This window comes from Fundulus heteroclitus, chromosome 20, assembly GCF_011125445.2.
Source record: "Fundulus heteroclitus isolate FHET01 chromosome 20, MU-UCD_Fhet_4.1, whole genome shotgun sequence".
NCBI lineage: Eukaryota > Metazoa > Chordata > Actinopteri > Cyprinodontiformes > Fundulidae > Fundulus > Fundulus heteroclitus.
In genome coordinates this window covers 29,706,660-29,732,437 of record NC_046380.1, presented here as the reverse complement: position 1 = coordinate 29,732,437, position 25,778 = coordinate 29,706,660, and the positions used below count along the sequence as shown (strand labels likewise).

At 39.0% G+C, this 25,778-nt stretch overlaps 1 protein-coding gene across 1 annotated transcript; it reads left to right on the top strand.

The window, feature by feature from the left end:
* Positions 1–2,378: 2,378 nt before the first annotated feature.
* On the top strand, positions 2,379–24,448 carry tgm2b (transglutaminase 2b). The gene is made up of 13 exons (XM_012870561.3): positions 2,379–2,500; positions 8,396–8,575; positions 12,421–12,639; positions 12,903–13,021; positions 13,341–13,469; positions 14,337–14,514; positions 14,652–14,784; positions 14,898–15,001; positions 15,079–15,318; positions 20,093–20,368; positions 20,463–20,623; positions 23,236–23,372; positions 23,825–24,448. Exons 1-13 carry the CDS (start codon positions 2,491–2,493, stop codon positions 23,973–23,975), a joined length of 2,037 nt encoding a protein of 678 aa, XP_012726015.2. The 5' UTR covers positions 2,379–2,490; the 3' UTR covers positions 23,976–24,448.
* Positions 24,449–25,778: the final 1,330 nt, after the last annotated feature.

Here is a 25,778-nt window from a genome sequence, read left to right as displayed (position 1 = left end):
TCCCTCCCCTATCTAAATCATGAAAATCAGGTGTTCTAACCATTCGCATGTTACACCGTTTCTACAAACATTTGTGAGAGAATGGGTCGTTGTCAGAATCTCTGAAAACTTTTGTGTGAATTTGTCATAGTTGGCCATCTGTACAATTTCCTCACACCTAAATATTCCACTTTCAGCTGTCACTGGTATGATATCTATTATATATCATCCACTCTACCATTGTACTTCTCACTATTAATTTCATTAAAATGTATAGAATTATATTGCAAAATGTTGCATTTCCCTCTGTAAACACAGAGCAGGAACACTAAACAAAACCCTGCTTTACTCTAGCCTACACACTAAACTAATAAGATGTATCCCTTCCCTGAATGAAGGTTATGAACATGTTCTGTACACTTTTGCTAAATATGTCATCAAACTGTACATAACTGCAGACGTTTTCCTTAAATGTTGTTGTTTTTTATTCATTGGGATGTTGACGCACGCCGGTGACACAAATGGCTGTGTCAACAGCAACCATCATGTCAGCATCTTTCTGAGAAGGCTCTGGAATATTTGGTGAAACTATTAGTTTCACCAAACTATTTAATAGTTTGGTGAAACTATTAAATTACCTCCTTTGAATGACGATTACAAATATGTTATGCCATCATGTCATCAAAATGCATATAAACACAGTTGTTTCTTTAAATTAGATTTTTCCACACAAAGTACAGGGAACAGCAACTATGTTCTTTTTTTCATTGGGGGAAACTTGATTGTCATGTGACCTGGCTGCAAGCCAATATAAATAATGAATAGGCCAAATAAAATGGATGGGTTTGAACGGGTGGAACTCCTAGCTCCTGTAACACAGTCCCCCCTTACACATAGACAGAACAAATTGTTGCTCCATAAATCTGGAAAATATGACACATTTTCCGGTGTCAGTAGGTCATAGTTGTTGTACGACCAAAAGTGAGGCTTCCTCTTCCTCCTTCCTTCCACTTCATCTTCTTCCTCTTCTCTGTTTTAAGTTCTTAGAAGTTTATTGCTCACATTTACCACTCAGCCCTTGTGCAAATATTTAGCATTCTTACAAAACCTAAAAATGTGATAAACAATACTTAAATCAATTGAGATTTTTTAATAAAAAATATTTTCAGTCTTGCTGTGTTTCTATTACCAGGAATGGATTACATAGCTTTATTTAAATCTGAAAAACTCACACGGAGAGAAAAGGACAATTAAAATAATTTATTGATACAATAATTTAAGACTTTGGCGCTCAGACTTCGGCAGGAAACATTAACACTGAATTATACTTTAATATGCATAAGCAGATGTATGAGAATAGGGATGTTTCCCCCGAGCCTGAAACTGGTGGTAGTTCAGTCCCTAGACGCTGGTTGGCGAGATGATTTGCTTAAGCTGTATTGTTGGGATCCAGAAGACTGTGGGAGCTGAAACCAGTGCTTCACTCAGAGACCAAGAAAGATAGATGTCCCACTTTATAAACGAAGGTTTGCATAAACCTGTCCATGATGAGCAAGCATGAAGCGACAGTGGAGAGGAAAAACTCCCCTTTGGGAATAAACCTCTGGTAGAACCTGGCTCAACATGGCGGTCTTCTGCCGGTCCAATTACAAAGGGACAGGGCATGCTGAAGACTGGTCAGAAGTACACTCTGATAGGGCTGAGGTTGGAGGAACGTCATGGAAGCCAGATGAAACTCAGCTACGATGAAGAGGATGGAGGTGGGTTGAATCGGTCATCTGATTCGAAATCCGACATAGTGCAGCATGTCCTGTATTATCTCATTTTTAAATGACTCATGAAAACGATACTATTTGGGCAAAAGCCCCCCAATGCTTCAAGACCCTAGAAACGCCCCTGCTGTACAGTGTCATGTCATGTAAAATCTCTGAGTTAGTATTGCGACAAAAGCGAGTCACATATTTAAAGATGTGGTATTTTGTTTAAACAAATAACTAGTAGTCTTCTCTTAAAATTGCAGTCATAAAAATACAAAATAAAGACACCTTTTTAGGACTGGCGGGTATTAAAGGGAATTCTAAATTCGTATTTACACTTGGGTTTATGTTCTCACTCTTGCAGCTTTAGCTGTTCGTCATGCAGAAAACATTTACATAAGCACACGTATTTTTCAAAAACTGCTTTCAGCAGTTTTTTGAGCAGGGTTTTCGACAGAAACGCGGTGGACGGAGTTTACTGTATCTGACGGGGTGGAAGTGAGTGAATCAGTGTTGTTTTGCGCAGTTTGTGCGCCGCGCGTAAAGCGTCCAACTCTCGCCTTGAGGGCATCTTTTCTTTCTCTCTCCTTCCGTTTTGCGGAGGGTCGTGCCACTCCCCCTCTGTCTATCTGGTAAGGGGAGGGTTACAAATAAGACCGAGATAACAGTAGAGAGGCAACTCTTGCTGCACTGAGCTCAGCTGGACAATCATTCAAGCAAACACAGCCTCCAAAAGTTTGAAAGCAACGCAGTCATGGCGCAAGGTAAGAATACTGCTGGACGTTTTGGTTAAATCCAACTGAAGCTGATTGTTTTAAAAATGACACAACTGGCGTGCATTATTGTTTAGGGTGCGCAATATTTAGTTTTGTTTTAATTGCTTTAAAAACAATCCTATGCTGCTGATTGGTTATTTCGAGACAGGGCAGACAGGATCTTGCTTCATTGATGTCTATCGTTTCATTCATTGATTTATTTGCATAGCTCTTTAAAACAGCAAACCGACAGCTAATGTGCTTTAGAATGAAAAACAACGTCATTTAAAAACAGGCTAAACAAATAACACAGATAAGAGTAATTAAAAAAATAGAAATGTGGATTGAAATGCCAGTGTATTCAAAGTTTAACTGGATAAAAAAGAAGTGGGCAGATTACCTCAAGCTCAAAGATCAACCATACAGGCAGATTCATGAAATAAGACAGTTGGGCCAAACCATTATGAGCTTTAAAAATGAACAATAAGAGTTTAAAATCTATTCTAAACCGGACAGGCAGCCAGTGGAGGGAGTAACTAATGGGGTTGATGCGCTCCCGCCTGGAGGTGTCAGAAGATGTGCGGCTTGATTTTGGACCAATCCAAGCCTGTTGGGGGACGACTGAGAGAAAACAGCTTACAGTAACCAATCACTGGGCTGATAAAAGCGTTTTATAACTTTCTCAAGATCCTCACGGTTTAAAGGCGATATATACAAATGTTTAAAAGTCACCACCATTATTTTGGTTTGCAAAATGCTCAAATGCATCCAATTCCAATGTAATGAAATGTTGTGAAATTATCCACCAGAAGCTTACAAAGCCATTGAATCATCATATGGGCTTTCCCAAAATTTCCAAAGGCATAGTGATTTTAAAGTGTGTAAACTGTATTTCTAAAAAAAAATCTCTGTCTGATTATTTCAGCATTTGGCAAATATAAATAATTTTGGTAATCCTAACTGACACAAAACAGGAACATTTTAGTCAAATGTCCTTTCTGACAGTGAGTAAAAAATATTTTTTTGTTCTATATAAATATATGGTTTAGATTCTAGAAAATGGTTATAGTATTTGTCTGCAAAAATATAAAGCACATAGCAAGAAGATAATCAACAAACGTAAACAACAGCGCTACCCTTTGGGAGTTTAAACTGCAACTTTTCTAAACTCCTGATTCAGGCAGCTGTGCTGCACTCATTTTACAATTTATGTGTGGTTTAAGGTGTTCGGCTTTAACTGATATATTGTATCATCATTTTCCTCTATGACTGGGAACATATTTGTCAAACTTCCTTTAGAAAACATCTGAATAAAATTACTGTTTGAGTTGCCTCGTCACCCAATTCCTGCTGCCTGTAATTCATTATTTCTGACTGGTCAAGTGTACCCAACATTTTCCTTTCTCGCTGCCTTTCTGCCTCAGTCCTCCTGGTTTGTGCTAAAATATATGAACTCTGCTGCTTTGTAACAATGTCTTTAGTTTTGCTGCTGGCTTAAACACTCACAAAGTTAACTTACTGTCATCAAGCATGTCCTCTATAGACACATTCTGTATGGATTCAGCAGCATGAAGCTAAAAGGCTTTATGCTGACGTCTAAAAGCGTAGAAGAATATTTCAGCCCAATGTTTAATCCCACAGTTGCTCTGGGATTATATTAGAAGCGGAGAACAGGTGCCACTCCGCTGAGCTTCCACTAATTTACTCTATATTTAAAGGCACACAAGCTCCAGAATGATTGGCTTTAGACCCCAGTGGACGTCTTCAAAGACCCAGTCTCCATGTTTGTCTTTTCACCCAGGCGTCAAGCTGAAACACGAAGTAAATAAAAACTCTTTCATAGGGGGTTGGAAACTTTTTTTTGTCAAAACTACATGTTGTTTTTTTGTGTAGTCACCAGAGAACTTCTGAAACAACAAATAGAAATAGCTTTTCCTCCTTGTCGGAACTTTATGTCCACCACAGCAACTTATTTTCAGTCAACGAATTGCTACTAAACACCCTTATAACAGCATAAATGAAACCAGTCTTCCATACACATAAAGCATTCCTTTTTTATTAAAGTGTCTGGGGTGGAGACCTGGAGTCAGAGTGGCTGTTACCTGTAGGACTGAAAACTTCATTCACACCGGAGCCTTTGCATGTTTGTGTTTCCTGCATTAAAATAGTGTTTGTGGTCTCTGCAACCACGTTAGGTCATCTTTATTTAAATTTCCTTTTGAGGCTCATACTGACCTCAGTGTTGCTGGTGACAGAGACACGTTGTATTGTGGGGTCAGAGTTTAAAGAGTGAGAGTAGAGGCGTAGACACATGCAGTGTGAAAGGCTGGGAATCTCAGGCATCTCTCCCTCCAGAGCTCATCATGGAGTCGAGTATCCCATTAGATGTTGCTGCAAGTCAAGGATGCACCAGGTTCCACTTTGTATCACACATCTGGCATTCAGTGCTTGTGTTGTATTGGGTTTTTTTTATTAGTAACAGCAGTAATAAATCTCTACAGTATGTTGTTCATCTGTTTCTCATTCCTATTTCAGACACTATGACTCCATCCGAATACCCTTAATAATAGCTCCTATCTCCTGTCCCGTAACCTTTCACGGGGTCAACAGTAAGAACTCTGTCATAAATAGGAGAGGAGCTTTGGACTGGTGTGACGATTCCTGACAGTCTTTAACTCCGACATGGATGATGCGAGTCAAAGTCGGGCCTTCTTTTCACGCTTCCTTCCATTTTAGAGAGCACTTATCATGGCAACCACTGTCAAACTTCTGCTTTGGCTAAAGAGACCAGTGTTGTGCACAGGAGAAGAGGGAAAAGCATCTGGTGCAGCAACTGCACAGGTCTTTTGTTTGGAGACGTAATGTCTTCTGGGGAGACTCAACAAAGTAGCCAGGTGAACTATATTGCACAGTGCGTCACGCCTACACGCCGACATAGAGGATCCGGCCAAATGCTCTCCCATAGACTGACTAATCCAGCCTGTAGAGGCAACTGCGGTCAATGGAGCATAACTCATTTTATATGTGGGGCAATTGTAAGGGCATGTATGGGAAAGAACATCAATCCTGTTTAACTGCAAAACTTGCACTATGCACCTTTAAATAACCAGTGGATGGAAATGTTATTGAGGAATGAATGATGAAAAAGATGTTTAAAAAAAAAAAAACTACAGACCAACAATTGAATCTAGAGGGAAATATATTGCACAGAATATTGCCTTTCTATACTGACAACACTGGGAATGACAAAAGGTTGCACTATCCTTTGCTAACTACCTAGTTGCCAAAAGGCTATCTTAAGGGTCTAAATTTGTTCTCTAGAGTAAACAAAGGTCCCTAACACAAGCCAGTGACAACATTATTATACAGCATCATTTCATAATTGATCCTGTGGGAGACGCTCATCAAAGTCTGATCAGGTTGTTGTACAGTTTAAAATGCTGGTCTGGGATTAATGATTTGGCTCCTTGTAGTTTTTTCTCTAACCCATAAAACTGAGTCCTTGTTTGTCAGAGTGTTTGGTTAAAACTACCCAACCAGTGTCCCAACATTTGGGATTAAGAAATAACCAGGTAGCTTTTAGAGCAGTGTTCTCAGACTCTAATCATCGAGGTCCAGAGTCCTACGACTTTTAGATGTGTCCATTGTCCTGCACAACTGAAGGAATTAAATGGTTAAATTACCTCACTTGGAAATAACTTTGCAGAGCTCTGCTAAAGAGCTCATATAGGAGTCAGGTGTGTCGAAGCAGAGACACATGTAGAAGTTGTAGGACACCGACCCTCGAGGACTAGAGTTTGAGACCGCTGCCTTAGACTGTGCCATTCACATTCTTCTTCAGCTTTTATGAGAGTCCGTGTTATTTACAACAAAGCATTGTCGTCCAGATGTTTTCTCAACAAAAAGTTAGAAAATACCTGTTCCCCAGTGTAGGGGTCATATTTTTTAATGATAATGCATATGTTAGATATAGAATAAAGTGTTTCTGCTCGTTTTTCTATAGTCTTTGCAGCATACACAGAATACTGTAAAAACATCTGTATTTGATTTTGGACCAAGACCAAGGTTGTAAGGCCTGTACCCCTGATTAATTCCGGGAATTTCCATGAATTTAGGTGAAGCAGCAGGAAGCCTTTGTGGTTTTGACTTTGTGCAACTAAGTCTAGCCCAGACTTGACATCATTACCTCATTTCAAGGGAAGATGGTTATACTGATGTTTTGTATATGGAGAGAAGCTAGCCTTTTGACATGTTACAGAGCATCTCCATCAGTGGAAATGTTACCCTTTCCTTCATACTGCAATCCAAAGGGTGGGACTCTGTTTGTCATAGCAAGGCCCCTGGAGAGGGGAGAGACTGTCTGTTCAGCTTCTGTTGAATCATGTAGCAAGACCTGCCAAACAAAATGATCTTAACGAATGGTAAATAACTGAGAAACTTGCCCTCAGTGTCAAAGTGTATGTATATGATCTGAAGAACACACACTAGATCCTAAAATCTAATAAAACGTTTCAATATATAAAATAATGATGTTAAAAATGAATAAAAACAACTTCAATAATTAAAAAAGTAATGTGAATTGTAAATGTTAATGGCAGCTGGTCATGTTTCTGCAACAAATTTGGTATGTCAAGTAATTGATATATACACATCTCAATGAAATTCATTTACAAAATGTATATACCATCTGAATGTCGCATCAGAAATAGAGATTTATTGGACCAGGCAACGTTTGGACCATCTGTTATTATCTAACTTTGTTGAGTCCACAATTTGTAGCCTCAGGGTCCTGTTCTTATCTGACAGTAATGGCACCCTGTGTAGTTTTCTGATGCTGTAGTCCAACTGCCTCAAGGTTTGCCATGTTGAGGAGTCAGAGATGTTGTTCCATGTTAGGGTTGGACGATATTTTAATAACAATATATATCAATCGATAGATATATATCGATGATAGAAAAAAGGGTCGATAAAAAGTTCAATAGAACAGTTTTCCTTCCCTTTGCATTCTAGCCATGTAGATTAATGTTAGTCATTACATCCTCCCCACCAATCAATAAGGCAGACCCAGGAACACTCCGTACCTTCAAAGAGTTCAGAGAGCAAGCGTTCTTTTTAATCTTTTAGATACTTGCAGTTTTGGTAACGAGTTGGTTGAATAAAGTGTTGAGTTTGAATTCAGTGTTTGTGTGTTCAGTATCTAAAAATAGGTCACTAAGCAACAGCTTAAAATGGTCAGGGCTGCACTTGTTGATAATTATCAATATCGATCAATTTGATTTCTACTTTATTGATATGCTTTTTTTCTATATCGTCCAGACCTATTCTATGCATTACGTCGTTATGAGTTTTTTGAGTTACTGTTGCCTTTTTCATCAAAACAAACCAGTTTGCCCATTCTCCTCTGACTTCTGAAATAAACGAGACCTATGTCGTGCAACTGCTGCTAACTTGGTGTAATCGAAAACAACCGTGTCATCCCCCTTCTTTGCCATTTTGACCCCCACTATAAAACATCTCTACCACACTTAGATTTCTAAATGCATTATGTAGCAGACATCTCATTCATCGACTTAATGGCGATTAACAAAAGTTGGACTGTTGTGCCTAATAAAGTGGCCAGTGAGTGTATATTTTTTTAAATGTTTGTCATTTTATACCTCTTTTTAAATTTTCATGTCTTTTTTATGAGACTCTGACTTTATAGTTCTTTTTATTGTGGTAACCCGAGGCCCATTAAAGGACATATTGACAATGTCGTAACAAAAGTTAAACTACCTTTGACTTAATAACAAAGACCAACTAAAAACATATGTTAAAAACATGATTTGAATCAGATCAAAGCGCTATTTAAAAAGAGATATACGTTTTAATGTTATTAATGGGTCTGTTTGCTTTTGTTCTAAGCACTGGACATTGAACGCTGGGACCTGGAGTGTTTGTTCAACAACACTGACCATCGCACTGATCTCAACGGAGTAGACCGACTCATCGTGAGGAGAGGCCAGCCATTCACAATCAGTCTGTACCTTCGGTCTGGAAGCTTCCAGCCAGGCGCCAGCTCCCTTGACTTCATTGCAGAAACAGGTGCAAAGTCCTTCAATTTGAATGGTTCTTGTATTAAATTCCTTCAAAACATAGATTTTGCACAAGTGTACTCCTGTCTGATTAGTATTCAGGGGCTATGATTTTTTTTTTTTTTGCATGTAAAATTGTATCAAAATGTCAAAGGAAATGCAAAGAGTGCACTTCCTCTCATTTAGGAAGTGGGTGTACGCAACCACCTTTCAGTGGGTGTGTTTGTTTATGCTACTTTCCTTTTCACCTTTTCAAAGAGGAAGCTGGAAAGGAGCAGCAGTGTTAAATTAACAGGGGAGCATTCTAGTTAAGACACAAATGGTGGTGCTAATGGCTTTTACTTTTCAGCTACGGCACATTGTTTAATTCAAGCCCTACTAGATTATCTGTCCTTTATATTATTGTTGGACAACGTAGCTCTTGTTTTTCCTTTGTCTTCAGAATTATACACAGAAAACGATCTATCTCTTGCAAAACGTCTGTTAAGGCAACGGTTGCACACAATCCAATACAACGCTGTTAACAGGAAATGTTGCTGGCCAGAAGGGAAGTGTGTGCACAATCACAGATAACACTAGCAGGCTTTGAACCATCCCCATATTTTGATGGATTCAAGAGGGGCCTTCTATACAGGCCAGATAAGCATTGCAAAAGCATTAGGTTGCTTGCTTATTTGGATCTTACTGGAAACAGGTTGTCTCATTCAGAGTCAAGATCTCATTTACAAGAGAGACCTGTTTTGATAAGACAAGAAACTAAAAGAAAATGGAAAAAGAGTCACAAAGACAGTAGCAATACAAAGAATTAAAACATTTGACTCAAGTTAAATAAGCTAATAAAATATGACCTAAAAAGAAGAGCAGGTTTTGTGAGAATATTTCTCTATTTCTTAAAATAAATTTTAATTGTCCCATAGGAATCAACAGGGATAGTTCTAGATCCTGCTGAAGAGTGGGCCAAGTTGATGGGCAGAGTCAGAAAATGCTTTTTCTTTTGAAGTTCCAGTCATACTAACGAATCACTGAAGGAGATGAGGTCATGAGAGCGAAGTGTCCTGTGGCTGGACTGTCTGAGGATAAACAGGGCAGGGGAAATCCAAGAATAGGTTTATCGATGAAATATCAATGCATGAGATTATGGATTGACATTGATGACCAGTTGACCTGAGAATATGAAGTACAGTGATACGTGAGAGATTTAAACCTTGTTAATAACTGTAGTGAGTCTTGATAGACAGCATCCGACATATGGGACAAGGAGCAAGGGAGTTCATCCAGTAACTTCGAACCCCTGCTCTGACCATCTCAGTCGCTGTGTCCTTGGGCAAGACACTTGACCCACATTGCCTGCTGGCGGTGGTCAGAGAGTCCAGTGGTGCTGAGTATATGGCAGCCCTGCTTATGTTAGTCTGGTCCAGGGCAGCCATGACTACAAATGGAGCTCACCACTGTCAGTGTGTGAATTTGTGAGCGAATGGCTGACTGTAGTGCAAAGTTCTTTGGGATCCTCAGGACTTGATAAAGCGCAATTTAGCATATGCAGAGAAGTGGCAGGTGTGTATGTGACCTATAAGAAAGATTATTGTCAATTTACAAGCCAAAATACTTGTAGGTCTCAATAAACTCTATTGAAGTACCTGACAGTGTTTTTATGAAAGGCAGAGTTTGTGTCAGCAAACAGCTGTTATGCTGGAAATGTATGTCTGAACAGAGCCAGATGTGCTTAAACCTTAAAAACTGGGGCAACTGTACCTAGCCTGTCAAAGGTTTACATGCACCCATCATGAGCATGATTGTCATGTCGACTTGCCACTTTTGTTGATGCTTTTTAATTTTCCTGAATATAAAAATGACACAACAAATATAAAGCTTCATAATTGGGTGCCCAAATAAGAATTTATTTAGGATTTTACTTGTTTGAGTTTCAAAACTAAACATGTACAGTACAGACACCTGCACTAGTGAGTATCTAAGGCAAGTCGGGGTGAGGCAGAGAAACAACACACTTTTGTGTGAACAAGCTTCTGGCATTTCTGGTTGGATAATTGACCACTGTTCTTATCAGAAATCTGTGAATTAATTTAGATTGGTTCATTTCCTGGTACAGACTTGGCTTTATATGTATTTCACTAATTTTCAGTGGGGTTGGTGCCAATTTTCAAGGCTTAAGGTGAACCTGTTATCTGATCTGAAGCCTGTTTTGATGTGTATTGGGGAGGGTTATTCTGTTGGACTGTGTCGAAAGGTTCCAGTTGCTTCCCGTTAATCTGTGGTGAAGTTAAGGAATTCTGAGATTTCACTCCTTCATAATTGCAACCACTTTGGGTAATGAACCAGTGCCGCTGTCAGCAAAACAAAGCCTCAGCATGATGGGTACCACCACCACCATCACCACACTTTAATTTGGGTCAAATGGTTGAAGTGTGGACACAGTTAAATGGGGTAATCTGAAACCCTCATTAAAACTGATCAAAGTGCTGTACACAGAATAAATAAAACAGCAGTCAGATGGTACAATAACAATCCTATAATAAAATCTATAGGAAATAAAAATAAATGAATCAGTCCTATATTAAAATATTACAACAGGCATACAGCCAGTCAAAATGAAGTAAAACAGAAATAGATGAACGAATCCAATTGATAATTCAATGATTAAAAAGCATTTTTTAAAAGTCACCATCACAGATTGCGTCAAAGGCAAGAAAGAGGAAATGAGTTAAGGTCTCCTCTGAGCTTACCCATCATCACTTGTATTCTGAAACTTGTATTCTCACAGGTGAAACATCTGATGTCACATTTATGTATGAGTTGACAACAAGGAACAAATACAAATTTTACAGTTATTCACATTTATTGACTTACATTTACAAATTCAGACACCTACACATACATTATATTGACAGTTATCTTACCGCATAAAACTGTACTGGCACCCAGTTTCAGAGAGACTTGAATATGCAACATTATATACACGCTTGGTAAATGGCTCGCACTAGTATAGCACTTTAACTAGTCTGACGACCCCCAAAGCTCTTCACACTACGTGATCAATTCACACCCTGACGGTGGTGAGCTATGTTAGTAGCTACAGCTGCCCTAGGGCAGGCTGACAGAGACAAGGCTATTATCGAAGCCAGCAGGCAATGCAGGTAAAGTGTCTTGCACAAGGACACAACGACTGAGATAGTCAGAGCGGGGGATCGGACCGGCAACCCACCAACTGCAGGACGAACTCCCTAACCTCTACCACACTGTCACCGCTCTTAAACTAAGAGATACAGGAATCATTGATTCCTTTAGAAAATGAGGTTTAATAATCCAGCCAAGTGGTAACAAAGGCCTGGATTACTGTTTTGAAATGCAACTGAGAAACATGTGGCTTTAATTTACCCGTCTGCCTCAAACAGAAAAAAAAAAACTGGATTTAACAACTGATGTGATTTTCTAACTTTAGTCCATTATCCACTTTGACTGCTAGGTTTGTAACAGCTGGTCTGACGTGCTGGGCCAAGAAATGAACATTTACATAGAGGGCGTCGGTGGAGTTTCAAAAGGCCATCACCTCTGTCTTTTTTCGTTAAACTTTAAAAAGTTCACAGCCATCCAGGCTTTTATGTCATCCAGACATGAAAACAAAGGGCTTAGAGAGATGAAGTCCTTTTTCTTAGGCAGGACATGCACTTGGTTATCGTCTGTGTATCTTCTGTGGGGCACTAGGCAAGAAAAAGTAGATGAACAAGCAGGGTCACCAAGAGAGTCACCAACTCTGCAGAATCTGAGTATTAGATGAAAAAAAAAAGTTTTTTAAAAACTGGCTTTCTTCCTAAACTTTTTTTTTTTGGTTACATGCAGGTCCACAGCCCTCTGAGCAGTATGGCACCAGGGCCCGTTTTGGTCTCTCTTCTAGCATTGATACTTCCACCTGGAGTGCTGCAGTGAACAGCCCACCTGGGGAGATGGTGGCCTTGTCTATCTGCTCTTCTCCCAAAGCTCCGATTGGCCGATACACCCTTACCCTGGGCCAGTCAGTGAAGATTGAGTTCATTCTTCTGTTTAATCCCTGGTGTTCAGGTGGGTAAACAGACCATCTGCTATGAAAATGTCTGTCAAGGAAAGGATCTGGTGGAGATAACAAGGGCTTAGATGATCATATTTCACACCAGCATGTTTGAAGGATTAACAAGCTAACAAGAACAAGGCTTAACAAATCATGCAGAATGATTGTCAAAATGTGTTACATTAATTATTGGTTGATACTAATCTGCAGTTAATTACAAAAGAATGGAAGTTTGTACTTAAATTGGAAAGTTATTTGTGTTGTGTTCTGGCAACAGCGGATGAAGTGTATATGGACAATGAACAGAGTCTGGCAGAGTATGTGCTGTCTCAGGATGGGATCATCTTTCGAGGCAGCAGCAAATACACCATACCCACTCCCTGGAATTTTGGCCAGGTACCAACACCAACACTAACACTGTCAGCCCCTCTTCATCATCATGAACAATAAATCAGATGAGCGAGAATTTTGTCAGAATGCTGATTGAGCTAACGTAAGACTCATTACATTAAGAGAAAAATATGCTCTTATCAGATAACCTGCAGAATTTCTAAAACCCTACCAAGCATATGTGTGCATGAACTGCTCTGTTTTTTTTCTACATTCTTACACTTTTTACACTCGGAACAAACTCAGTTTGGTTTTGTTTCTCCAACATCTGCAGCATATTTTCCTACAGGCAAATATATATTAGGTATTTTTGTTATGTTCACAGTTCGAAAGTGGCATCCTGGATATTTGTCTGAGGATTCTGGATATGAATCCTAAATGTCTGCGTAATCCGGCAAAGGACCACTCAGGGAGAAGAAATCCCATCTATGTGACCCGAGTGCTGAGTGCCATGGTAGGATGAATTAATCCTCTCCATCGTATTTTATTTTAGAGGCAACACAAGGCAAGTTTATTTGCATAGCACATTTCAGGACAAGGACAACGCAAAGTGCTTTACATGATTAAAACATAGGAAATTAAAAACAGAATAAAGGCAAGCGGGAATAAAATGGAGAAAAACTGAAACAAAATAAAACATGGGAAAATGGAAACTAAAAGCAAATATTAAAAACAGCTGAACTATGAACTTGAACTAATGATGTTTCAGTAAAACAGTTTAATTAGAACAGTCAAAGGCTATCCTAAACAAATGTGTTTTTAATCTTGATTTAAAAGAACTCAGGCTTTCAGCACTTTTACAGTTTTCTGGAAGTTTGTTCCAGATCAGTGAAGCATAGGAACTAAATGCTGCTTCTCTGTGTTTGGCTCTGATTCTAGGTATGCAGAGTAGGTTGGAGCCAGATGGCCTTAGTGGTCTGGAGGGTTGATACACTGATAACAAGTCTGTGATGTATTTAGATGCTGAGCCATTCAGTGATTTATAGACTAACAGAAGTATTTTAAAGTCTATTCTCTGAGATACAGGGAGCCAGTGGAAGGACCTCAGAACTGGTGTAATGTGCCCCACTTAGTGAGGACGCGGGCAGCAGCAACCTCACTAATACACATACATATATACACATATATGTATGTATTTATATATATATATATATATATATATATATATATATATATATATATATATATGCAGTTGCATGTATGTACTACATATTCATCTCATTGTATTTCTTTCTTTCCCCAATAGTACATTTTACATGACACAGTGAAGTCCCATAATTTCCATGTGAAATGGTTTTAAACCCTTTTTCCTTGTTGACAGGTGAACTGCAATGACGATAAAGGAGTGTTGCTGGGAAAATGGTCGGATGGATATGAAGGAGGGGTCAGTCCCTTGTTTTGGCGTGGCAGCGTGGAGATTCTGCGAAACTGGGACACACAAGCCTGTCAGCCTGTTCGCTACGGACAATGCTGGGTGTTTGCTGCTGTGGCCTGCTCGGGTAAGATGGGGCGGGCTGAGTCTGGTGACATGTTTAGAGGAAATTCCATGTTATTTTTGTCAAGCAGAGTCCAAAACAACACATAACCAAATATGCATCCCAGTTAAAACATAAAACTTTGTCTTCTTTTATTGCAGTTTCCAGAGCGCTGGGTATTCCGTGCCGGGTCATAACCAACTATCTGTCTGCCCACGACAACAACAGCAACCTGACGATTGAACGTTATGTTAATGAAAATGGGGAACTCATTCAGTCCAGAGAAATGATCTGGTCATTACATTACCTTACATTATATCCGACAAGTATTATGAGAACTCAGGAAGAAAAATAGCTCATGACAAAGTAAATAGATCAGGAGCTCACGGTGTGTAATATATCTGCAGGAATTATCACTGCTGGGTGGAGAGCTGGATGACCAGACCCGACCTCAAGCCAGATTTTAACGGCTGGCAGGCTAGTGACCCTACTCCCCAGGAGAAGAGTGATGGTAAAACTTTTCACAATAAGTAAATGTAGCAAAACTGATCCGTCATTTGCAATTCAACGTTTTACTCTTTGTCTCAGGGGTGTATTGCTGCGGCCCCATCCCTGTCAGGGCCATCAAGGAGGGGGAGCTAACCTTCAAGTATGACGCCCCCTTTGTTTTTGCTGAGGTCAACGCTGATGTTGTCACGTTCATGCAGAAAAAGGATGGCAGCACTTCAAAAGTCACTACCATTGGATTGGTGGGCCAGAAGATCAGCACCAAGAGTGTTGGTAGTGACACCAGAGAGGACATCACTCATCTCTATAAGTACCCTGAAGGTAACAAATACAGCATACTAATTTACTCATTAGTTATTATTACATGTTATCGTTTAAAAAGATGACATAGATTTTTTTAGTTATTTAAATTTGCAAATAATTAAACATAAAAATAAATCATAGACATCATTCAAAATGAAATCTGGTTAATTTATACAAATATGTAAATTTTTAATCATATCATAAAATTATATATAAATTATTTTAGCATTTATTTACTGTATCCTTTAGTATGCAATAAATAAATAATAGAAGAAAAATGCATGAAATAAAAGTATCTATTGACATGGTTAATGTATTAAATACTCATATTATAATGTATGTATTTACAAAACAGTTTTTATTAAAGTGTTAAAAGTTTAAATATTATGAATGATTTATTTTATTGATTGTTGCACTTTGGACCTCTACATTAAATATCAAGGGATAGAAACAAGTAAATCTTACTTTGTCACATCTGTGGATAGCTAAACAATACAAAGTCTTTAGATTTTGACTTTTGATGCAGCCAAAATGGTAGTTAAAACATGTTATGTTAAAACATAACAGGTTCTGTAGTTACACTGAGGTTCTGAGAAAAGGTAATTGCCCCGTATTGACTTCTTCTTTTCTTGCCACTCTTATTGTCAATTTTAGATGTTTCAGATCATCAAAACAATTAATATCAAAGTCAGTGTAAATAGGAATTGCAATTTTCAAATTGCGGTTTCATTTATTTGCATAAACAAAGCTATCCAACCTAGACTGGCCCAATTCAATTCTAAAATTCAATTGCCTAGACAACTTGTCATTATTGATGCAAACTTGGATTTTGCTCTAAAGCAGAAAATCCTAGTCGACTGACTTAATTGGGTTTTGCAACAAGATAATGATCCAAAACTCCCTTGTATGTCCACTTCAGAGGAACTCAGGAATAAACAAAATTAGAGTTTTAGTGGGATCTACTCAACTTCTTGGGTTAACTCCAACCGAAATGCTTAAACAGACTGTTCATGTTTGAAAATTCCTCCAATTTGGTTGAATTAAAACAATCCTTGAGAATACATTTGGCCAAGATTCATCCCCAGCAAAAGAAAAGCCTAATTTCCAACTGAATCATATCACAACTTTTTTTTATGATAGCCCTGACCCTTTTATTTATCAAGGGGTATATTTTATAATGTAAAAAAAACAAAACGTTCCTACTACTGTGTAAATCACTAAATATTCTTGGGCCGAAGTGCATTTCTGACTGACTTGTCAAGTATGAACCATGAAAAAACTGAGATGTTCAGCAAATGTTGGTTCATTTAAAGCAGGACAGTTTACTGCAGCTCTTAAACAAAGAATCTGGTTACAAAATGTTTTCCTGATTACTGCTAAATGAGTGAAGCATGAGAAAGAAGATAAGAGTTGCAGTTAAAATTAAACTTGAATTTAAATTTGCTATTAAAATGTTCTTTTTAACATTTCTTTCTTTTATGCAATTCTTTTAAGTGGCATATTAAGCTCTCTTTTTAAGCAAAACCTAAAGATCTTTCATTCGATGTCCTGAAAAGCACTTTAATTTACCTTGTATATGAATGATGTAATATAAATGAAGTTACCTTGCCACCAAGGGAGGAACAACCAGTCATTGGGTTTAGGGATGTTTATTTTTTCACATAGAGCAAGGTTGGCTTGCCCTATGTGAAAAAGGACAGCTTTTTTTGTCCTTGATAAATGTTTTACTACAGGGATTATTTAAGTGTGATAAAGAAGCATAAACTACACAAATCTGTAAGGAGGAAAGTATTTTTTACAGCACTGTAAATATGGACAGTAACACTTAATCGTAATATATAGATATTTTAGAAAATACACTTTTATGCAACAATAGCTAGAAAATTTTAAAGAGTACTTTAAAGAATAATTAAAGTTTTTAATTGAGATGTACAAAATAAATGCACCTAAAAAACTGATTATGTCAGCATTTGTCCCTATAAAAGCAGATGTTTTAGGAGTGTGTAGAAACACAGTGCCAAAGCAAATGAAATAAGAAGTGTCACTGAGAAGCATATGGTGCAACCCATAAATCTGGGAGGGGTTCTAAGGTTATTTGAAAAGAATTTGAAATCCATCTTTCTAGAGAAAAGAAGGTTTTTCTCCAGTGGGAAACGATTAAACACAGTTGCCAACCTTCTGCAAAGATGACATATGAGCAAGTTCACACCAAGGTGAAACCACTCTGAGAAATGCTCAGAGAAAAAGGGAAAAAAAAACCTTCAGTAACATCTTACATTCTGCTGGCAATGTTAGCTTATTACAGCCTTCACATTTATTTGGAACATCTGGGAATAAATACATTTAACAAACTTCTGAATAAATTAATATATTGCAGCAGCTATAGATGACAGATTGACAACTGGTGGAAAAAGGTTCTCTTGACTGTATTTGTTGATTGATTTGTGTTTTTGGGAACTTTAAAGAAGGAATTCATGACATCCCATTTAATTTTTATATAAATTACATGTAACAAAAATCTCACTTTTCTTCTAATTATCGTTCAAAATGGAAAATGTAATCTCATTTAAAAAAGGTACATGTGGTCTGATCTCAGTATATCAGGAAATGGCTATTAGAAAATAAACTTGTCCATGTTTATAACCAACTTAATTACTTAAAGGTTTCAACCACCAAAAAAGATGGACAAAGACTCTTATTTATCTTGTGAGCAAAATGATAAGGGAAGTAAAAAATATCTGACATTCATTGTGAGAGGACTACGGCAAAGAGAGGCCTCTACAGGTCACTAAGTCTCCACAGCAATTGTTAAATACTTAAGCTTATAAGCTGTTGTTTTGGCAAAAAAATATTTTCTGTCCTACCATCAAAAATATAAATATGCAGAATTTAGTAAATTCAATTTACTAAATTCTGCGCATGTTTAGTTTCACCTGGCACTAAGCTTTCCAACAAATACTTCAGGTGACTGTAGCCTAAAACAAGGGACACGTATGTGAAAATACACCTCAGCCCAACTATTAAATATGGTAGAGGTTCTGTGATGCTGTGGACCTAAGCTTGTTAGAGTACGGTAAAAAGTAGCCTGAGCTCTTTAAAATTTACATGCATGTAGGCACTGTGGAGAGGAAAGATCCCCTTTAACAGGAAGAAACCTCCAGTGTAAACGGCCATCTGCCACAACCCATTGAGGGTGTAAGGCCCCAGACAGAGAACCCGATAATTCAGCCAGACACGGTGTTGCACTTAAAAGCTTTATTAAAGATGAAACAAAAATGTGATGCTGGCAGGAAAGAGTCCAGGGTGAGCTGGAGGCAGCAGGAAACAGACTTCTCCCAGCAGCAGAGGATTGTGGGTGTGGACTGGAGACAAATAACTTGTCCAAGAAGCAGAGTGCTGGAGGCAAAATCCGTAAGACAATTAAGAGAGGCCAGCAATAAAGGATAAAAGGCAAGGATCAAAACCAAAATACAGTTCGAGGTCACGTCCAGAGTCAGATAGCCAAGAGTGGCCAAGGCAAGACAGAAGAATCCCAAAAAATAATCAGCCACTGGATGAGGGACCAGGCGATGCAAAAAAGGACACTAGACAGCAACTCACACAAAGGCAAATGAAATTCTGGCAGAGACTGGCTGTGGGAGACAGGTATATATAGGCAGGGACACAGGTGGAGTGAAAGCAGGTAATTGGGGAGGGCAGGCGTAGCTGCTCACACTAATGTCATGAGTGGAGCAGAGCAGAGAAAAAACACCCAGTCAGCCCAAAAAAACAACAGATGACGGGAACAACAGGAAAGACATGGCAGAATACAGAACAAGGGGTTAGAGAAGACGGAGCATGCATACAAAAAAAGCACACAGAAGCACTGATCCAGGAGTACTTTCTGTGTGAGAGAAAAGCAAAATGGGTAATGGTGATACAAGCTCCATTACAAGCCAGTATCAAGTCCAGAGGAGGAAAGAGAGCTCAAAAAGCATGGCCAACAAGTATGTCTAGGAGAGAAACATGCCAAAACACTGAAGTACAGGGCCAATGTATAGCTTTGGAGAACGTGAAGTTGTTGGCAACAATAGCTCAGCTGATTACCTCATACCAGCTACCGGTAAATGTGGTGGGGGGCTAGTTATTTCAGATGTTTTGTTGCTACATAATCCAGACTCTAACAACTGTTGAAGGCTGAGGTTAGTGTTAAATATGAATTACTCAGTGCAGTAATTCCCAGTGAAATCTGCGACCATCTGTCCGACAGCTGGATGTTGGTAAAAACTGTAGCCGGCAACAGAGCAATTATGCCATGCTTAGACACAAATATACACCTCTACGGTGAAGAAAGAAAAATAAATTCAGTAATTACAATGGCCCAAGTTCAGACCTCACACAACTGAAAGTGTCAGCCTGGACTTTGGAAAATGCTGCCAATAAACAAAGACATGCAAAGCTCGCTGAAAAGATTGTAAAACCAATTTCTTGCACAGTGATGTGAAGGACAGATGGGGGTCATTAAAAGGAAGGCTGGGATTCTACAAGCTATGATCGTGTTTATCCTACTTATAGATGCTTAGTGTTAAATGTTAACTGGAAGTATGTCACATCCAGTTGTTTATCAAGTTACATCTGCCTCAAATTTTATGAGGTTGATGAAGTATAATATTAGAGAAATCCTTCTGCTATTATTCATCTGCTGTGTATATAATTTCTACTTGTCTAAACATGGCCTCTTGCTGGAAACGGAAAAAAAACAAACATTTTTGTTGGCTCCTGTGTCTCAGTGCGTTTTGTGCTACCTTTTCAGGTTCCGATGAAGAGCGGGAAGCTTTCAAGAGAGCCAACCACCAAAACAAGCTGCTACAGGAGAGGCCGGACCCAGGCGTCCATGTCACTATCAAAGTGACAGCTGACATGAGGAAGGGCTGCGACTTTGACGTGTTTGCAGTTGTTACCAACAACACAGAAGCGGAGAGGAAGTGCCGCCTGGTGTTTGGGTCCTGCGCCGTGTCCTACAACGGATTTCTGGGAGGGAACTGTGGTTTTAAAGACCTGCTCAACGTTCAGCTCTCACCAGGAGCAGGTGAGACAGGTCACCGTGTGGTGAGTGCACGGGGATATCTCCCAAATGACGCTTGTTATATTTATGCCGAGACGTTTTGTGTGTGACGTTCCAGAGAGGCGAGTTCCACTAAGGCTGAATTACTCAAAGTATGGGGTCCAAGTCACAGAGGACAACTTAATTCGCCTGGCAGCCCTGCTGCTGGACTACACCTCAGGAGAGACAAAGCTGGCAACGAGGAACATTGTACTGGATAATCCTGAAATCAAAGTCAGAGTGAGTACAGTTCAAACGCCGGGTGCACTTTGAAGGGTGTTGAAAATAACCAGTATTTTAAAATCCCTTTGAGGTTATTTAAACAGTGTAAAGATTTTGTTTGGACAGACTTAAAAAAAAGATTAGAAAATGAGAGCTTCAGTGCCTTATGAATCTTTTTTTTCCCCCAACGCGTATTTTTTATTTTTTTTTATTGGGATCTTACGTGATATTCAACAGGGAGTGGTGCATTATTGTGAAGTTAAAGGAAAACCATGGTTCATGGTTTTTATTTGTATATATATATATATATTTTTTATTTTTACAAATAAAACTCCTAAAAGTATGGTATGCATTTGTATTCAGTTGTCTAAATGACAACTTTGTGGAACACAAATTTTGCTCCAATTACAACTTTAGGTCTCTTGGGGTGTGTTTGAACAAGCTTTTTAGGCTATAGACTGATTTTTTTGCTAATTGTTTTTTATAGAATATCTTAAATTTCGATAGCTTGGGCAGAGATTAATTTTTATTTAGGACTAGGCAAGTAATGGGCAATTCCATCCATGCATGCATCCATCCATCCATGCATCCATCCATCCATCCATGCATCCATCCATCCATGCATCCATCCATCCATCCATGCATCCATCCATCCATCCATCCATCCATCCATCCATCCATGCATGGATGGATGCATTGTCTGGTTACTACTCTCTTTGTCCAACCCGTTAGTTTACGTGTATGGCCATGATTTCCACAGATCAAAAGCAGTACAGACTCTGAGGTGAAATGGAACAGAACCCTTTTAAAGGCGATTTTAAGGCATTGTTATTGAATGTGTTTGGAGCAGGAGCTGAGAGGGCAGGTAAAAGGGTTGGTTAAGCAGAAACAATACTTCTAGGCGTCCAAAATATTTGTCGAAGCACTGAGGTTTAAGTTTTTAATGCTGTGATTACGAGCTGAATAGTAAATATGCAGCTCTATGAAGGCTGAGGTTTGACCTGGCAATGACTATGAAGCCAGAGGAAACTTGCAGCTGAACATCAGGTACGCAGTTTGGTTGCCCAGAAGTGTCATGCTCAGATACACATAAAACACACAGAGTCTAGGGAGTTCTGGAAGAAGATAGAAGGTTCAGAGACACAAACTTTGAGTTACTGCAGTGAAGTCTGCTAATTTATGTTTTGTGCTTCAACCTTCTCAAACAGTTGTAATCCAGGCATGCACCTTGCTCTGAAACAGTCCTTCTTTGGTGTTCATTGTCACCATTTTCTTTTTATGTCACTTTTCTGCAGATGAACATTTTAAAGTTTGCTCAGTATCACTTGTAAACATACTGCAGCTTGTAGATTTGACTCACATTTGACTGTCTCCTAATAGTTGTTGACCGACAGTTCATAAACTTATAAATCTACTTATATAGCGTTCTATCAGTCATACACTGCTATGCAGCTGCATTATTACCTTACAGTAAACACGAATCAACACGTTTTTTTTTTATTATTGGGATTGATGTGATGAATCAACAAAAAGCATTGATACATTGTGAGGTGGCCCTGTTTTCTGAATTTAAGTAAAAACTTGCTGGCATGGATGTTGTTCCGGACCAGTGACTCAATACTACGTCTTTTTGGGTGTGGTATTTCTCGACCAGTTTTGCTCAGTCAGCCTGGATGGAGAACATCTGTGAAAATCTCTTGCCACGCATTCTCGATTGGATTTAGGTGTCAACTTTGGCTGGGCCATTCTGAAACATGCAAATGCTTTAATCTAACACAGAGACAGACTCTGTTTACTGATTAGATGTCATCTGAAGGCAATTAGTTGTAGTGGAACCTGTTTCATGGACCACAGAGTCAACTGGCTTGAATATAAGTGGACATATCTACACGAAACCAAAATTGAACACCTCACTATGTATTAAAATCCAGAGAGAAAATATGTGTTTCTAGGAAATTAAAAAAACGACCAGGGATGTCTGTCCTTTGTACAATGAGATTTCATTCTAGAGTTTAGGACCAGCTACAGAGAAGGCCCGGTCCCCTCTGAGCTCACACGTGGTTCTAGTTACTGACAAGAGCAAAAGGTCAGCTGACCTGAGAGAACGAGGTGGCACGCAGGGCCGTCAAAGCTCAGGGTCGTAGAGCGGGTCGAGGTCATTTAAAAGCTTAAACATAAATAAAAGCATCTTAAAATGAATGGGCAGCCAGTGAAGTAACCTCATAACTAGTTAAGCTATGTTCAACAGCGATTTGCACCATCTGCAGACGTGTGATTAGCAACAAAATGAAGTGCATCACAGTAATCCAGCTGTGTGGTCACAAAAGCATGGATTGTTGTCTTCAAGTGCTTTTTGTGAGCATGAACTCCATCTTGAATAATAACTTCATCTTGATGATTAACTACCACAGCTGAAAGAAGCTGGACTTTACAACATAGCCTTCATCACGCTCAATTTTACAACCAAGATTTGTTGCTCCTGGCCTCAGAAACTAACCAGGGCACTCCAGGTCTAAATTCTGCCCCCCCCCCCCCCCCCCCCCGCCCCCCCACCCCCCAAAAAAAAAAACTAACAAAAAAAAATAAACACTGAGGTGATGACTGAGTGTCAAATTGACTGTTCTCTACAGATCCTGGGTGAACCAAAGGAGAACCGGAAGCTGGCTGCAGAAATTACCCTCCAGAACCCTCTACCAGAACCGCTGGAGAACTGCTGCTTCAGCATTGAGGGGGCCAACCTTACTGGAGGCAACATCATCTCTGAAAGGTTGTTTGAATTCATTGTCATCCAGCTCCATCTGTCACGATTTAACTACAGTTTAAATTTTCAGTAGAGAAAAATAATCACTGCGTATGATGAAAGTGTTTGTTACTCATTTCTCTTCCTTAGGTTTATTATTTAACCTCTTGTCCTTTGCAGCATACAGATAGCAAGCTGAAACGCTGTATCGATTGTTAGGGTAGGAGCAGACTGCGGAAGAAACATGCATGATAGATCATTTGTCCAGACAGGAGGTTTTAAACAGAAAGCTATCATTTGGCCTTTTGTCCAGAACAGTTGAAACACTGCCACTCTGTCTGCATTACCTCCATAGATAGTCACAAATATGAGTTCCCTGTCTGTAGGGTTTTATCTTGGTATGTTTATACAACCTGAGCACCACGATAAAGCCTTCAAGCAGCTTTCATGGAAGTAATATTTAAATATTTACTTTACAGGTTGGGCTGCACAGTGGGACCAGGAGAAGACGCCAAAGTTAAAATCTACTTCACTCCAACCCATTCCGGGTTGAGGAAACTGGTCGTCGACTTCGACAGCAACAAGCTGTGTCACGTCAAGGGCTACAGGAACGTCATCATTGGAAAATAAAACCTTTTTACAGGCTTATATAGATGGAAACATTTTCCGTCCATTTTTTTAACAGATAAGTTTGGGCTATATTAATCCAAGCAAATGTATCCTCTTTTCTTATTGCAGACTAAAATAGCTCTTTTGCTCATATAAACGATGTCAAATTTGCTGTAGCGAGAACTAATTATTAGCTGACACAGGAGAGCTTGTGATAATCAAGGCAAGCATTTTAAACACTGTATGTACTTTTTTCAGAGCTTGGAGGTATGATTAACATGTTAGGGCCTATTAAGCTTTTCTATATATATAAAAAAAGTGCTACAATAACAGTCCTCTTACAACAAGTCAATGACTGTAAGAGTCTGAATGCAGATTTTATCTAGAGTGATGAGCACTTCACTGTCTAATGCATCTGAGTTTGATCATTTCTTGGCAACCATAAAAGCTGTATTTCTGTGGCTGATTAAAAATAAAGAAAAATTATGAACTAATGGGAAGATGTGTCACTGAAACCTGCATGCCTGCCTCAGCAGACACAGATTGCTTTCTGTACACATGGCCTTCAAAGAGTTTCCCTACTTGCAGCCTCACATACTGAAATATTTGTGGCACTTGGAATTAATTTTAAATACTTTTCCATCTCATAATCTGCTTCTATTCATTGCACAGCGGGTACACATCAAATCGTTCACAATCAATTAAAATAAATCCAGTTCATTCAAAAACCACACATCTCAATGCAGTCTTGATTTTCGGGCAGTACAACAAAATCATACAATCATATAATGTTCGTTGTTGTCTAAGGCAGCTCCGCTGATTACTTCAAATTGTTAACTTTCCAGGACTCCCTCACCCTGAGCAGGCATGTGGCAACATGAAAACAAGGAGCTTATAAGCATGAAAAAGCTCCAGCAGTACCATCCATCTTCTGCTACTGGGGCTTTGTAAGGAAAGAAAGGTGCAGCACCACCGGTCTATGAGAACTTTTTCCAGGGTAGATGAGAGCAATGGTTTCACCCATGACTCTGTCCAAGAAAGAGATGCAACAAACTGCTGAAGCATCTCAGTAGGAGTTCTTTCTATGGGAAAGGCAAACACGTAAGAACTAGATTTGTGGTTCATACATTTGTGTCACAGAAGAAATAAAGACAATTCGACTTAATAATACTTTATGTCTATTAAGATCTTAATAAACTCCCCTTGTTAAACTGAAAAAATGACCACATATAAGAAACATATGTGCTCAGTTCTTAAATCTTAAATGGGCCCCTACTCGCTATAATTTTTATATGTACAGTAATTATTTTCATATTGCAAAGGCTCAAAGAAATTATTCTTTAGCAGCAGTAAAAACAATGGGACAGAACAGTATTTAGTCAGCCACTGATTGTTTAAGTTCCCTTACTTAGAAAGATGAGAGGTCTTTCATTTTCATCATAGGTACACTTCAACTATGACAGACAACATGACAAAAAAACATGAAATCATATTGGAGGATTTTTAAAGAATTTACTGGTAGATTATGGTGGTAAATAAGTATTTGGTCAATAATAAAAGTTCATCTCAATACAATATATTCCTCCATGCAGATCTCCTCTAGAGCACTGATGTTTTGGGGCAGTCACTCGGCAACATGCACTTTCAACTCCCTCTGCAAACTTTCTATGCGAACCACTCCTTTATTGCCTGAGCGGAGTGTTTGGGATCGTCATGCTGGAAGGAGGTTTTGGATATATGGCCCCATTCATTCTTCCCTTAACACAGATCAGTCATCCTGTCTCATCTGTAGAAAAACAGCCCCACAGCATGATGTTTCCACCC